This window comes from Poecilia formosa, unplaced genomic scaffold, assembly GCF_000485575.1.
Source record: "Poecilia formosa unplaced genomic scaffold, Poecilia_formosa-5.1.2 Scaffold342, whole genome shotgun sequence".
Classification (NCBI taxonomy): Eukaryota; Metazoa; Chordata; class Actinopteri; order Cyprinodontiformes; family Poeciliidae; genus Poecilia; species Poecilia formosa.
The window spans coordinates 554,655-572,194 of record NW_006800281.1 but is presented as its reverse complement, the minus strand read 5'-3'; the positions used below and the strand labels follow the sequence as shown (position 1 = coordinate 572,194).

Here is a 17,540-nt window from a genome sequence, read left to right as displayed (position 1 = left end):
TTAACCTAACAACTTCTTTATGCTGCATAGATTGAACAAGAAGTGTAGAGATATAGGCACTAGAATCACATTATGTAAATGATGTGTTTATATTTACAACAACACCAAAAGAAATGGCCTGTTATCATTCTCAGCTATTAGTTTTGGAGTAAAAGGACTAGAAATAAACAAATGGTTGTCACTGTCATTGATTGTTTTCAGCTTCATGTGACTTGTTTATATGAATTTATCACTTCTGAACAACATAAAATGTTGGTAATTCACGTTTTACAGAGTAACTATTGGTAGTAAGGTCTACAAAATAATGCAGTTTTGGAACCGTGAGTTAAAGTGAGGCCAGTCAGAATGACTTGTTTTCCTCGCCAGTTATGTGGCATCGCTTCTCGGCCTTTTGGCTAAGATCAGTGTGTAGTTTCTGTTCTTATCAGTTTAATATCTGATATGTCTCCACTTGGGGACTGTATATTAAATTGATTTTTGAAGCAGGGAGATGGAATAAGGGCTTGCTCTGTCTGCTCCACTCATCATCCTGGTATTGCAGTATCTCCAGAAATGGTGCACTTTCCTGTCTTTGTGAAATAATAAATGCTTTTCAGCAGAAATTCAAAATGTAAATGTGACTCTAATTTCAGAGATCAAATTTTCAACTAGTTCTGTGGAAGATGTGCTGCGAAAGCATGCATGGTAAGAGCTGCAGTTTGGTCTCATGTCCGCTAGAGGCTGCTCGTCAAAACATAACTTTTCTTCACCTAGAAATTTTGTCCTTTTAGTTTGATGTGGCTTATTTACGTTAATTTACCACTGCCGAACCACATGGAATGTTATTAATCACCAATTTACCACCTTATTTTGTATTTTTGAAGCAGGGAGATGGAATAAGGGCTTGCTCTGTCTACCCCGTGCATCATCCTGGTATTGCAGTATTTCCAGGAATGCTGCACTTTCTCACATTTTGAAAAAACAATTATCAGTATTGATTAATGGTGCATTACATTGTAGTTCTGTATACATCTGATTTTAAACACCTTCTGTGGAGATTTTTTGCTGTAACCTAAAACTGTGAAAGAAAACATTTTCACAAAATATGTACTTTATTTTTGGATTAAGGGGTAACACTAACATCAAAACGGTTATATTGTTTTTTCCTTTTGCAAATGCCATTTCCAATGGTTTTAAAACTTTACTTATTTACTGTGAGCTGAAAATGTTTGAAAAATTAACAAAATACTTTTTCAATTTGCGTGGAGGAGCAGTGAAGCAGTAAGAGCTGCAGTTTAGGGTCACGTCCACTAGAGGCTGCTGCAGCTGTTGTTATAAATCTGTTGCCAAAACCTAACTTTTCTTAACCTAACAACTTCTTTATGCTGCATAGAATGAACAAGAATAGAAGTATACAGATATATGCATTAGTGTCACATTATGTAAATGATTTGTTTATATTTACAGCAGCACCAAAAGAAATGGTCTGTTATCGTTCTCGGCTATTAGGTTTGGAGTAAAATGACGAGAAATAAACAAATGCTTGTGACTATCATTGATTGTTTTCAGCTTCATGCGACTTCTTTATATGAATTTATCTCTTCAGAACAACAAAAAATTAAGATATGATTTTTTTTGTTCTCTTATTTAAATTTTTATCTAATATTTGACTTGTAAATAAAGATTTAATATCAGTTCAAAATTCACAGCAAAATCTTTGTATTTATAAATTTAAAAATGTGGCTTTTGTGTGCTTTTTGCATCAAAATGTTTTCCCTCATCACAAAACAATTAGCTGTCACTGTTTTATAGAAGCATACCTTGTTTGGACTCGACCTAGATTAGGTCAATAGCCAAGATTTCAACAAAGCTGTTTTTTTAAATCTTATAAATTTTCGCATGATGGGACATACTGCCTTCTATCTTTAAACAAAATGCTGCATCGGAGCAAAAATCCTGGTTCTTCTTTTCCACACTTCTATGTTTTTCACAAACTTGCCACTAGGGGGAAGCACTACCTTTTTTCTTCCTTATCTGAAACCACAATGAAGATCTGCAGCCAAATAAAACAAAATTTTAGGTTTTCTTTCTACTCGGACGAATGGTTAATATATTTACATTTCTAATAAATTATTTAATCCAAAAATTAATCAGTGTCTGCTGATGACAGCTGAAAAAGAAATACCTTTAAACTAATGACAATACAAATAAAAAGAGACAGAGCAAAATCTTTTTCTTAGTTTACAGAATATCATCCAAGAACAGACAAATATGTAAGTAGTAGTATGATTACTTTTTCTTCTATGGAACATTTTGTGAAAAATTATGCTTAACAAAGCAAAGAGCTTCTAACCTGATGACAAGAAAAAAAAAATCTAAAATATATTATTATACTGGCAATTGTAGTACCATTCTGTTGTGGAAATTCAATAAAAATAATTTCCTGAAAATTTGCTAAAACCTGCATTTGTAAATAATTATGTTTATATTTCAAATCATTAGTTAGCAATTAAATGACAACATTAAGTCATCAGCTCTTGAACTTCTCTTGATGAGAAGTTTTGGGAACCTTTAGCCTACTTAGCTCATATTGTCATTTTATATCCGGGTGTTAATCCAGAGCTGGCCCAAGGCATAAGCAGCTGATTATGGACGCCTAGAAAAAATGAAGAGAAAAGAAGTAAAAACCAAAATTAAATACCTGCCACAGAATTGTGAGTTGCAGTTAAAATAATAGGAATGGGCAAAATATATTTTGCTGCTACTGTGTAAAATATTTACTAAAAACACATTGTAGTCACAAATGTAATTTAATATATTTTACTAACCAGGAATTGCAGAGGTGGGTACTAAAATTGAAAGGAAGAGTATCACTATGTCAACATATTTTTACTGAAGTAAATGTAAAAAATAGCATCCAAGAAAGTACTCAAGTAAAAGTAATAAAGTATTTGGTAAAAAGGCTGAATAACTGCTGAAAACATCGGTTGTTGAATATGTTATCTAACTATCATCAACAGGATAATACAAATTTGGAATGTTAAAGGCAAGAATGAAAATAATTTATATGATTGACGTAATTACAAAATTTCCAGATCAATTTCGTACAGTATAAAACTTATAAAAGTTTAACATAAACGGCAGGTGTTGTCTGGTGAATTCTTTACGAAAACAAGCGTATTCTTCAGTCAGTGAAGCAACTCACAGTGGGCACAATCGCGATACTACAAAATAAAATTACTCAGGTAAACGTAAAGCGTACTACAGTGTGGTTCAAAAAACTTCTTAAAGTACATTCTTTTCTCAAAACTACTCAACTACTCATGTTATTATAACAAATTACTACCAAATTCGGGCACTATGTTTTATATCAACCTTGAATTTCTGGGTTCTTGCAGATACGTTTTTAAAGGGGCTTTTATTTTAAAATCTAACCGGATCTGAAGGGTTTTATTCCGTGTTTCTTGACAAAGGTCCGGGCAGTGGGAGGCTGTCAGTCGCAGTCTCCACTCTGCCCGCATCATTTTCAGTAATGTGACAGCGCAGCCGGAGCTGTGTCCCGGTCCGGATCCCGTCCGCGTCTCACTCTCTGACATCCGCTCAGGATGGATGAGAAGAGAGCCGAACCCGACTTCCTACCCGTTTCCACTCCAGCCACGTTGTACGGAGAATTTACCCAGAACAGTAACCGGAGAGGTAGGTGGGCTGTAAACCTGACCGAGAAGGACCTCGTCGTCCAGAGGATCGCGTCGGTACCTGTCGGGCGGAACAAAGTGGTGCTGAGTCTGAGGGACTGCGTCGGCTGCCGGGCTTACCGGGAGGATGACAAGGCGGACCCGTCGGCGTACTTTGCAGCCTACTTTTACCCACTGAGGAAGCGCCGCTGGATGACTTCTGCTCCGTCGCGGCAGCGCGTGGAGCAGTGCTTTCGGCTAGCGGCGCTCCAGGACCCGCACGCGAACCTGGAGGAGGCAGAGAAGTGGGCTCGCGCCGTTCGAGAACGCTCTGCCCGGCAACAGCGCCTTAGAGACGGTGAGTAACCGTTAGAGACTAGTCGGGAACTTAAACAGCTGCCTTTAGGTTAAACTTTCTTGAGGACTAAAATCATCACATTGGTAGCACTTGAGGGCCATGTTTGTTTGTTTTTTCGTTTGTTTTTTCTTTCTTTTTTTTTTAAAGAAAATTTTCGTTTCTTCTCCCTTTTCTATCTACACCAATAATAAGCCGAACGTGCAAGATCGGGGCGGCCCAAACCTTTTTGGGGCCCTAAGCAGATTTTAATTTGTGACCCCCCATACCAACATGTCAACACCATATGCTTTATCATTCCTAGACTACACTACGTGTGTAAGATAACATTTAAATTTCCCTTTGGGTTCAATAAAATATTTTTGAATTTGAATTTGATTTGAGTTGAACTACTACTACTAGCGTCATATGGCTATTGATTTTAACATCACGGGACTAGCAAATAAGCAAAAATGCTCTAATGAATTTGCATGTTGAAATGCAGATTGGTATTTAGATGTGGCATGTTAATTTAACTATTTGAAAGTACCATCTGTAGACAAACATTGATTTTTACAAGCTGGAAAGTTTAATATCTTTTGGTGTTTTTTTTTTTTTTTAATTTGGAAGAGATGTATAAAATGTGCAAAACATGCAATCTGTCATTATGAAATCAAATCAAATGATGCTCTTGGAGGGGGCCCCTCTTGGTGTTGGGGCTTTGAATTTGTGGGAATATAAAACTGTTGTAGTCGATGAAATCACCAGATTTTTGGAGGTATGGAAAGCGTAAACGTACAGATGTCTTGAAGATGAAAAATAATTTTCATGTGTTGACCTAAATGTCCACTGTAACAACTGAGTAAAACTCCTGAAATGATTTTCTGTGTTTCGGTTTTTGGTGTGCTCCCTCAAAATTATCAGTTGCCCTCATCTCACAAACTTTGTAGAGTCACCCCTGCCTGAATCAGTTACAGAGAGTCACAAGTGAACAATCACCTCCAGTGAGATAACTCATTATATGTTAAGTTTCTTATCATACTTTGCACAATAAACTGTTTGCTCAGTGAGAAGTCACAAAAACCAGTGTAATTGTGCTCAGTGAGCCTTTTTGCCTCATCATCTCATTACTCTGTATAAATAAACTGAAGTACTCATCCTCTTTATCTGTAAAAGACAAACCTGATTGTTTTCCTACTTCAGTCGTGTGAGTTCCTGAGCCGGGACCAAGTGTAATGTTTTCTTCACAAGTGGTTTATCTCCTGGCAGACGGTAACAAAGGGTGATTCAAGCTCAAAGACAAGCAGCAGAAATAATAAAATTAGGTTCAAATCATCACTCTGTTAATATCTGATGGGGCCCTAGAAAGTTTTAAGATTTGCTTATACCTTACACTGATTGACTATAGTTAGTTTAGTCATTTAACTATAACTAAGTTGACAAGTTTTATTACATCTTACCAGAAGTGTGTGATATTTTAGCATCTATCCAATTCCAAGTAATACTGGCCCATATTTCAGATATCGATTCTTTTTATTGATATTTGATATATGATCAAAATTTCTGACATTTAGGTATTTTTGTGTCTTTTTTCCTGTGTACATTCTGTCCTAAATTTGAACAAAAATAATTAAAACTGTATTAAGTTTACATTAATCATTAACATGATCTGAGTGCATTTATCTTAAATAAGCAGAGTGCAAGAAATTATTGTTTGAGAGCCAATCAAAACAAAATATCTTTTTGAGGTAGAATTGAGAAACTGTGAAACAAAATACAATATAATTTTAAGAGGAAATTGGAAACTAAAGTATTGATTTTAACACAGTATTGATCCAATACAGACACCGACTTGGCATTGATATTATTGATATTTTGGATCGATCCGCCCACCTCTACATCCTATCAATTATCTAAATGCATTTACAAGAGAAGCAGCCTGTGGCAGAGTCAAACTTTTAAACTAAAACCTTCAACTACAGATGCACATCAAGCTTTTCTCTGTATCAGTTTCTGGTTTTCTTTGAGGTTTGATCAACTGAACCCAGTAATGACTGATTCAGATTTTCTCACATAAAACAGGAAAATTACATCAAATCATTTGGCCAAAAAGTGCATTTAATTATACTGAATACCGAAAAGTGTATCTACGTAAGTACATGCTGCATTATTAGACCAAAAGGTCGCTTCTTTGTTTATATATAATATTTTGGTATATTAACAGTATTTAATCAGAGAGTCGAGAAAAAGAAAATGGTTTATTGATTGACCTTGTTTTTCCCTTTAACTATAAATTATTACCATTTACTTTTTTTCTACTTTCTCTCTTGAGTAAACCAAAACCAACATTATACAAAGCAGTTTATCATACAAGGCATCTCAGAGACATGTATTATGTTCAGGTAACAGAACCAGGTGTGACAGGTCTATTGTTTGCGCCCAATAGGCTGAACTTCCTGCAGAAAAGTGATCCTATTATGTTTCCTCCACTCTGTCCCACTCCGCCACACAGACAACACTCTCTGACCCACTTAGCTTTTATCCCATCAGCAGGCTTTCGTTTTTAGCGAAACTAAACATGCTGCTGTTCTTTGCTGTGTGTCATTGTTTACTTTGAAACATATTGTGATTTGACTGGAACAGTTACCCGCCATGGGACACAGAACGTAAGACAAATGTGTCCATTAGCTGCTCCTGGCGTGCCTTTCCCGTCACTGCTTTCATTCAAGTGGAAGCAGTTTTTTTTTTTTTTTATTGTTGCTACTTTTGAATTATTTATTTTGTTGAAGCCTAAAGAATTTTGTTTTTGCTCAGTAATTGAACCTGTAATGATTTCAAAGAAGCACAATATCTGTGAGTTGAATTAGGGGTGGGCGATATGGCCTTTAAAGTTTTATCACAATATTTTGTGATTGTAATAACAATAAGAACTTTTTATTCTTTAGTTTTTAGACAACTGTATGCCTGTGACTTCATTACAGCCCCACAAACACATATACTGCTGCTCTTGAGAAGCTTGCTCATTTATAACACCAGTCACATGAAGAAGTGTGATTTGTATCACTGAATTGCACACAATAGCTGGATTTAATCATATTTTCAAATGTATTTATATTTATTGAGACTCTCATTGAACAAACTAGAGAAAATGGTAAAACTAACAATATAAAAAGTTAATTTTCTTTAAAATACCATCAATTGGAATTCACTGACAACGATAAATCAAAATTTATAAAAAAAATTCATCACGATAAATGATTAACGATGCGATAAATGCCCACCCCTGTGCCAGAGTGTAAAAATGCACAGAACGAGGAGAAAAACTTACGAGCTTATTTTTTAATTACTTCACAGTTTATGTCAATAAGTATGAATTAACATTTAACATATCAGTAATAAAAAATACATAACGAACAGGAAAAAACTTATATAAGTGACATGACCAAATTTTAAAAAGTGGAGGAAATTTGATATATCAAGTTTAAAAACTGGGTGGTGCTGAATATGAAGTAACATTAGCAAATTTGCGTTTGGTGTATGAACTAATAATTCAGTAAACAGTCAAATAATATTATGTTTTTGCATAGTTATTCATTTACACTTATACCGATTCATGGTATTTAGTTGTGATTGTTGGGATAAATCTACACAAAAAAAGCAAAAGTGCTGAGCAGAAACATGGACTACATCTATTTTCCTCCACAAGGCTACATGACATTGTGTTAAGTGTCTTTTTCAAGGTCGCTGTTGTTAATATCCAACCTCACTCATGCCGTAGGAGCCTTTGGTATCTGAGGAATGTTTTAATTGAAAGAGGACCTTTTCAATCAAGTTGTTCCACCAGCGGCCTTGGGAGCCATCGTTAATCATGCTAATCTAGGATGTCTGCATACGAACCATTAGCCTAAATGAGGTCTGGCCTTTTTGTCAGCGACTTCTGCCGTCCTCCCAGAATTATTCAGAGAGCATCTCTGTTTTCCTCACACAGGTAACTGCATGCTGAAGCTGTAACTCAAACCCCACATCTAAGATTAAAAACCACCTGAAAGAGAGAAGCGTGTTGTTTTCCAAAAGCTTGTTATCCACGGCTAACTGACTGTGTCTTTTGATCTCTCCTGAGCTGTTTGGTCTGCTTGGATATGAAGGAGGAAAACAGAAAGGTATCTGGTGTGTTTCACCTGCTCACAACGAGCAGATCTCCGTCAACTGTTGCTAATCTAGCGGTTTGAGTATCAATAGTAGTTTGCATTATATTGATCCCTCATAAAACAGATGTTAAAGCCCTGACCCAGAAAGCCACCTGCTCTCCCTTTTTTCTTCTTTTTGCGCTTTACAGAAGGATTAAATGACGTTTATTCCAATTTTTATCCAAAATAGACGGTTATGATGATGATGTTTATTGCTCCTTGTCTGACCCTGCTTTAATCAGTGAATGATGTCCTCTTTTGTATAGAGGAAGTGCAGAAAAGTGCAGCATGTAATTTGTAGCTAGTGGTTGCCTCTGTGGTTTGTCTGCTCTGTGTTAAAGAAGTAACACTGCCATAGACGTGATGTAACGCATGTATTACCAGGTCATGTTACGTGTCAGGAAGCTGATGTCTTATTCCACCTGATTTCATTCCTGCGTTCTTGTTTCTGAGCGAAAGCTTAACTGCGCTGCATTTTTTTTAAGAGCATTGATCTGAAGGTTGCCCATGAAAAGATGAAATGCCTCTGGGATGTCATTAGCATAACTCAGGGAGTAGCAGCAGGTGTGGAGAAGTATTGATCAAAATAGCCCCATATGGGCTTTTGCCTTCTGTGTATTTTAGTGTAGCAGTAAGAATCAGTTGATTTCAGATTAAAATGGTCATGACTGGTCAGTCGCAAAGCAGCTTAATGGAGAATCTCTAAAGGTAAAGAAGCACCAATCTTTTTTGGCTGATATCAATTTATGGCTTTCTTTTAAGTTCAATTGTATTTTTTTTTCCCCAGAAGAAGACATGAACGAGAAAATGTGCTTCAGATTTTAATGATGGTTTTAGTGTGGAACTTAAGAGAAAATAAAATAATTTCAAGGTTATTCCCAATAATAACACAGAAAAAAAGGTTATAAAACTTTTTGATTCTGAAATTCCAGGTATATACAATATACCTGGAATTCATGTGTTCATGTGTCTGAATCACGAGAAGACTTTAACAATATTTTAGGGAAAATCTAAGAATACAACTATTTTGGTTTTCACAAAAGTGCGTCATGGATTACAAACTGTTTTAAAGAGTATGCAATCACTGTAAAATATTTCAGTATAACTTTTGACATTTTCCTGTTTAGTCTTATTCTAAGATGCTTGAAGTTCTGAAAAATAAAAGTAAGTTGCTTGGCTAAATGTCCTAATGCTTAGCTCCATGTCAGGACTCTGAATATTTTGTTTTCCCTTCATCCTTCTTGATAGATTTTTCTATTTTTATGTGCAGATTTCTCCCAACGATTCCCAACAAACAAACTTGTCACTATTGCCCCTGTTTCAATGAACAGATAGCATTCTTTTAACTGAAACACAACAACATTATAAAATAATGTGGTTGTTGGGAAACCACGGCAACATAGCAATTATAAGGTTATGCAGGATAAGTGGTGCAGGACATCCTCTGGAGGACTGGTGTTGCTGCTTTTCCCAGCCAAACACAGGCCTCTGGAGGACAGACAGCTCTATTAATACTTTACCTCTGGCTGAGATGGAAATTATACGGAAGCAGTTTTATAGTCTGCGACAGACTGGCGACCTGTCCAGGGTGTACCCCGCCTCTCGCCCGGAACGTTAGCTGGAGATAGGCACCAGCACCCCTCCCGACCCCACTGAGGGACAAGGGTGTTCAGAAAATGGATGGATGGATGGACAGTTTTATAGTAACGTTTTTTTTGACATCGTTTAGAAAATATATTACTCATTTCAGACTGGAAATATGAAGACTTACTATCTGATTCGCTTCATAGTTTAATTTTCAAACATTAAAAAAAACACAGGCATATGTGATACAGTTTTGCATTTAAAAAAGCTTTGTTATAGATTTTAATGTTTTCCATATTTTAGGCTTTTAATTTTCTGAAATACATCAAGTTTAAAGTCTAGTAATCTAACATGACTGATCTAAAAATATCCTCCACAGAATGCAAATAAACCAGATTATTGGCTGGAATATGAAATCAGGTGATTGTTGAAGGTGTGTATGTTGGATGAACAAAGTGGAACAAAATCAATCGATCATGTTTATTTGTAAAGCACATTTCAGCAACAAAGCAGTTTATAGTGCTGTACATTAAAATACACACACACAATTGTCAAGTCGACAAAAAGAAACAAAAAAGTATACTCTTCACATTAGTTATTTTGTGCATTTTATCATTGAAGACTGCATATTGAACAGTGGAAATGCCCACTATGAAAATCTAAAAGAAACAAAACTGCAGTAAAGCATGCCATAGAAAAGGCAGAGATAGACAGAAAGTGGAGAGAAATTTCCAACTTGTAGAGTTAATGCTTCCTTCAGATCATTGGCAGCGAGCTCTTGAGTTTTTTTAAGCTGATTGCGCATGAACTTCGGGGGCGTGTGTGTGTGTGTGAGTGTGTTTGGTTGTGATAAGTGGGAGTTATCTATCCAAACCAAAAATAAATTGCTCATCCTGACATCATGTTTTTAAACACACCCATTTGAAGAACCGTCCAATTACCAATAATCACACTTTCTGATTCTTGGAAAAAAAACCTCACATCTCAGTCCTGCTGGGTTCAGGCCCGGTTGTTTGTTTGTGTTATTGAAGGGAAAAACCAGCTGGTTCCAGTAGCTCTATCAGTGTTTTCTATATGGTATTAAAAGCATCTGTTTGTGTAGCCAAGCTCCACCAACAGCAGCTGATGTTTCCTTAAATTATCAGCAGTTCCTGAAACATTTGAAAGCTGGATGGGTATGATAGCACTTTGCACTAATCTGATGAATAAATAACCTTAAAAACAGACTAAAACAATAAGTGTCTTTGTATTTGAGCTACTATGTCTATTTATTCAATAATTTAGAAGCAGACAGCCTTTTGAATTGAAAGTATTGCTTATCTTGTCATTGTACTTTCTGTTGCAATGTGATTAGTTGCAGTTAATTATTTACAAATGCAGCAATTAATCAAGTCCCATCACTGATTATAAAACCGTGAGGAAGTTCAAATAAGCCAGAGATTAGGCTTTTAATTTTCTGAAATACATCAAGTTTAAAGTCTGGTAATCTAACATGACTGTTCCAAAAATATCCACAGAATGCAAATAAACCAGATTATTGGCTGGAATATGAAATCAGGTGATTGTTAAAGGTGTGTATGTTGGATGAACAAAGTGGAACAAAATCGATCATGTTTATTTGTAAAGCACATTTCAGCGTATACAGTAGACCTCAGATGATTCACGGTTTAGTAGTGAAGTGGAACTCAGTGTTACAAAATAAAGTGCAGACATGTCAGTTTTGTTCTGGATAACTTTGTGCTCATCATCCATCCTGTTAGTTGGCGTAATATTTCCTGCCAAGTGTAATTGAATCACCAATGAACGTATAGAAACCAGCACACACAGCTCTTTTTACAATTAAATTAGACCAAACTTCTCTTGTTTTAAGTCTGTTAGAATTACCAAAATTATTTCTGTTTGCTAATTACAACAGTAGTTTGGTGACACTGTCTTTCAAAATGCAGGACTTGGCCCAAAGGTTTCAGATAGTTATGATTTGTCTTAGAATGGCAGCTCACATATATTTTCTGTCTAGTCATATCTAAACTTATTGAGCAGTGTGTGTGGTACAAGTGGAAATTAGATCCTGGTTAGGCAAAAGCAGAAGTGACACATACATTTTAGCTGTCTACCACAAACACAGCCTTAGGAAATATTTGAAAGATCTGACACAGGATTTGAGCAATGTGTCTGATCCAGATTAGCTAACCACTCTGTCAATCACCAGATGTGACAACTTATTCCTGCTATTTTAAAAATATTTTGTATTTCATATTTATTTAGTTTTTTCTTTATAACTAGATGTTAGTAACACCTAAATTGAGTGTTTTTTTCACTTAGTTGGTTTGCTGTGGTTAGAAACAACATCTGTTTGTTTGGAACATTTTTATGTTTGGATCATTTATAGATCTGATCACGAAATTCTCCTGAAAATAGAGCACTAAAATTCAGGTTTTCTGAATATGTTTTGATTAAAATGAATCCTTTTAGCATTTATGTTTTCCTTCAGAAAAATGGAAAACGGCAAGAAGATTTCTGGAAATTACAAAAAATGCAGAAAATGTCCTAAGAAAACTAAAAAGGTGTGAAAAAAAAATTAAACAGCTCTAAAGAATAAAAATTTTAATTTGCCATTTTAACAACCTCTTTGTATGATTTAAAATAACATAGTATTAAATTAGCATTTTTGTAAGTTCATGTCTTCTGTTTCTCATCTTTCTGCGGCTCAACACTTAAAGTACACACTATGAACATAAATCCACCGTGTCAGACTCAGCTTTTATGTCCAATCTATTTTCCAGTCCTTCCTTTGTCTCTCAAAGCACACATCTTTGTTCAAAAGTAAACTTTGGCTCTTACAGAAACAACTGCCAGATTCACAATGCGTTTCATTTTTAAACTCACGTCCCGTAAGTTCTCTTTATTCCTTAATATAGATCTACAGACGCCAAACCACTGCGTCCTCCTCCTTCCACACCCTTTGTGGTTCCAACTCAGCAAAAATCTTCTTGAGGAGCTTTCCCTTCCTGATGTAAACAGAGTACACAATACAGGCTTTTTATATCCTATTCTATTTTATTATATTCTAAAATGATTAAAATATTCATGCTTGCAGTGACTGCTTGCATTTCTCAGTGATTCCTTATATGCTTGAGTATATTTCTAGCTGTTTTGCTTCAGTAATTATTTAGGTATAAACGAGTAAAAAGCCTGATAAGGGTAAGAGTGTTTGGTAATACATGATAATCCACTAATCCCTTAAATGCTGAAACTGGATTCTGTCCCATCTGGAGTGTATCTGAGCTTAGCTTAGCTTTCACAGCTGGGCAAGGGGCAGAAACTTCACCGACATTATATACAATGTTTGACTATTTAACACCCTGCCTCCTTGGCAGAAGTGATGCTTCACCATTTGGTCGTTAATGAAGACGAGGCATCCTGTTAATGTATTAGTTTGAGCTACAACCTGGCAGCTTTAGCTTGCTGGTTTTGAATCTAGCAGTATTGAGAGCAGAAAGTTTTCTGAGGCTTGTTCAGTGTTTTCTGCTTCTAAAAATCAGCCATTTGCCAATGGGTTACGCTGTGTGTCTTTAACAAGCAGCCTCAGTGTGTTGTTCCCTATAAAAAGTTTTTATTGGTGGTATTATTGGATCTTATTTGACTACCAGTGATAATCTATGCCATGTCTCCAGTGGTTTACGGTTCTTCTACAGCTCATTTATCAGGTGGAATCTGTCACAGCTGTCAAACTCCTGCCTTAAATCCTCACTTCCTGACGGGCCTGAAGTTACGATCAAATCATCCTAAACACCTACATATGGAGCAAAATGCATCCCTGCTCCTTTTTTTCTCTCTTTACATCTGCTGCAAAACTAAACCTCGACAGAGTGTGACAGCTCCATCTAAATTGCAAAATTGTTCTGGCAAGATCGGAGCAAGGTGAGCTCAGCTCAGCAGGTTGACATCTTGGCAAGTTTTAAAACGGCTTTTATCAGGTTTTGAACATCATTTTATAGTCAGACACACATACTTCAGTTTGCCTCACTGCTGGTAAAGATAGAGATGTCAGTAGAGCTGACAGATGTGTTTATCATATGTTGTTGCTGGGAACCAGACAGCTAGATACACTGAATGAAAAGACAGATGCACAATTTTTTTTCTCAATGTCTGAATTTAAATTAACCCAAACTTCTCCTGTTTTAGTTTAGTTAGAAATACCAAAATAATCTGTATTTACTAAATGCCAGAAAATCTAGTGAGAACATTTTTTTTAGAAAACTTTTTGCAACTTTCTTCAAATTCAAAAGTTGACATTTGATCAGTAAGAGGAAACATTTCAAAGATATCCAACCATATATCTTTGAAAAGCACAACCAGTCTGTTGCTGTCTTTTCCAGCGGCTATTGTACAGCGCATACATTTATAAACTAACTGATGGAATTCTGCTTGGGTTGATAGGCAACGGTGCTGGGCTTGGCTATGGTTGCTAGGCAACGGTGCTGGGCTTGGCTATGGTTGCTAGGTAACGGGGCGGGGCTTGGCTATGGTTGCTAGGTAACGACACAGTGCCCACGTGAATGTGATTCAACAATCAGGAGGTCTTTGAAATGGCTAATTTTCAATGACACCAAAAAATACAAACTTATTGATAAAAAGATGGGTGGGTTTTTTTAAGTGCTTGGGTTGTTTTTAGAAGCAACTGAGTCACAAAGGGAAGTACAAAAGATTAGCATAATAAGTCCCTTTTAATAACTCTATCAAAGCTTTTTTATTCTCGTAATTCTACATTTTCCTTCTAGTAACTCTAGAGCAGTGGTTCTTAACCTGGGTTCGATCGAACCCCAGGGGTTCGGTGAGTCGGTCTCAGGGGTTCGGCGGAGCCTCTGCCGCGGAGGTAAAGACACACTTGTGTAAAGTCGTGATGACGCCCCGCTTTCCCATCACTTGCTGGAGAGGATCACGTTACATTGCTGAGCCAATCAGTGCTGCGGAGGAGCACTGATTGAAGGAGCTCCACTCTCAACATGGATTTGAACTTGTGTATTTAATTACTTCAGCAAAGCTCACAGTTTTTACCAAATTCTGTAGCTTTCGGTGTACTTCTAAATCTGATCCTTAGTCCCATCTTTTCGGGGTTGGTACTGCCTCTAGTGGCGTGGGGGTGGTAACACAACTAATATAATTATATTACTAAATCAGAATACCGCAAAGTCTTTATTTATTATGAATTTTTCTTTCTCTTAAGAATGTAGAGCTAATTAAATGATCTAAACAAGACCTTAAAGTGATTCCAGTTTCTTTCAATGGCCAACCTGTTGAAACTGTGGCAAATTTTAAATACCTTGGGTTGTTCCTGGACAGACAGCTCAACTTTGCTGAAAACACTGACTATATTTTGAAGAGCTGTTCTCAGAGACTCTACCTTTTAAGAAGACTTAGTGATCTAGAGTCTAGTTGGGTCACCCCTATGTCTTGAATTTGGAGAAAAAAAATAATATTTTATTTATCACTACAGAAGGGTTCAGTGAATGCGCATATGAAACTGGTGGGTTCGGTACCTCAAAAAAGGTTAAGAACCACTGCTCTAGAGTCTAGACACTATTCTGCTTATATTATGACCATATTCTGCTGAGAATAGAAACAAAGAAATCTTTTAGTTCTTAGTATTTGGTCGTAAAAAAAGGACCCTTATATTTTACAAAGAAGAAAAAAAGAGGAGGAAGTGACATTTCCTAACAGAATGGTGCTTTCCCACAAAACCTAAAAACTCATGTATTCTCAGCACCCAAAAACCTGGTACGGGGTTCCCTTTCATTTAGGCTGTTATTTCCTGTTGCAAGTACCTCAGGCGGTGTCTTTCCATTAAGATCTGGGACAGTTCCCATGCCGTCGCCTGGAAAGGAGCAGATTGAGACGCCTGTAATCACAGATCAAGTAAACATAGTTGAGATGCAGAGTGCTGCTTTGTGGCTGTTATTTGTCATCTTCTGTTTCTCTGCTGCAGTTTGTAAGGACAGCAATTCACTTCTGAATCTGTTCATTTCTTCATCCAAGACACACAATAAAATGACTTTTATTTTTTTTAAAAAACTGTGCATTTCTCCTGAAGTTTTTAACCACAAAATTAGTGTGTAGACAGATATACATCAGTTAACATTAGACTCCACACCCAGCCCTAACAAAACACACCACACACATTATCTGCTGTCATGACAGCCTGCCCACCAAAATATAACTTTTACTTGGTTTATAAGGCTGTATTGGGTAGAGGTTTTAAATAAGTTTCCGGTCCAATCCTTAATTAGATATATGTTCTGCCCTGGCCGGCTGCCATGATGCCACTGCAGCACAGATGTTGAAGGAGGAAAACCCCGAGTTTGGAAACGAGCTGACTGGAATGTTCTGAGAAGGGAAGGGCTGGCACACAGGAAGTGACATGACAGTTTAGTCAAACAGGGCTGTTGTGTACATGATTACACACACACCACTCCACACAAAGGTCAGGGCGTTCCACCAGCTGCCATGCCAGCTGATTCACGAGGGCATCTCTGTGCATTTCCCAGAGGTGTCCAGTCAGGATTTTTTAAAGGGGATGTATAATGCAAAATACACATTTTGCGCGTTTTTGTACTTTCATTTGGGTTTCTGCTGCTTTTAAAAACAGTCCCAGCGCTTAATAAAACCACCCGGCTGGTTTTTAGCGATTACTTATTGTTTTTTGATGTTAGGAAAATGAGCCGTTTCAAAAACCTTCGGAATGTAACGTCACAAATTAGCAGGCACTGCTCATTACCTAGCAACCTCAGGGAAGCTCAGCCTGTTACCTAGCAACACAGTTGGAACTCCAGCATGTTTTTACTCACATGTCGTAACAGAAAACATCTGTCAGTTTCTGTCAGTGGTACTAGTATTTCTTTATTAATATTAAGAAATTATTCACTTAAAGCAAGCTCTTATATGTTTCTGAAAAGCTCCTTGAAAGTTAGTTTTTACTTATTTCAATTGTTCTAACATAATTCTATTACAAACTAGACAAAACACACGGAAAAACAATCTTCTTTTTGCAAAACAATTTATCTTCGCAATTTGACACCTTGAAATAATCAAAATACCAATGGAAACATGCAGTTATGAGAAAGGTTTGATTGTTCTAATGCCAGTAAAAATATTTATATTGCCTACTGAGGGTTATTTAATATTTGGCTTATTTACAAATTTGACCAAAATTAACCTGTGAGAGATGCCTGCCTCATTTTCTCATTTTTGACTAAACTTTCCAATATTTCCAATCTTGGTGAAGTTCAGAAAACTCAGGTAGTATTGGGGATATTTTGAAGATGGAAAAGAACCATTACATTTATCTTATTAAAAAAAGTCTTTAGTTTGACTCATTAAACTAATTATGGTTTTAAATTTTTGACTAGTTAACATAAATTCAGATTCATACTGCAGTTGTGGATGTGTAAATTTTTTAATAAATTTTTTTAAATATGAAAACTTTTTCTATGTTTGCAGATGGAACATTTGCTTATCCACTATAAGATAAATGCAAACATGATATTGTCTTAGTGTGGACACATTTTTCTTTCACCTGTTTCTCTGCATTCTTGAGCTGCAACCTGCAGCACTGTGTATTCATGGAAACTGGTTTGTAACTGGAGCTGCTGCGCCTCCATTGTGTCTCATTTATCAGCTGTCAGACTTCTTATGACGGCTTTTCAGTCGAGTGCAGAACAAAGACAGAACGCTGTCCACGAGGAATACCACTGCAGATTTTTGTTTCTCTCTCTGACATGAAAC

The 17,540-nt window shown here is 36.5% G+C and overlaps 1 protein-coding gene across 1 annotated transcript in view; it reads left to right on the top strand.

The window, feature by feature from the left end:
- Positions 1–3,273: 3,273 nt before the first annotated feature.
- The window catches only part of LOC103153195 (sphingosine kinase 1), a 38,165-nt gene continuing 23,898 nt past the window's right edge, over positions 3,274–17,540 (top strand). Inside the window, exon 1 of the mRNA XM_007574013.2 lies at positions 3,274–4,011. Within this exon, the coding sequence (XP_007574075.1) occupies positions 3,585–4,011 (427 nt within the window). The 5' untranslated portion in view covers positions 3,274–3,584. The remainder of the gene's footprint in view (positions 4,012–17,540) is intronic.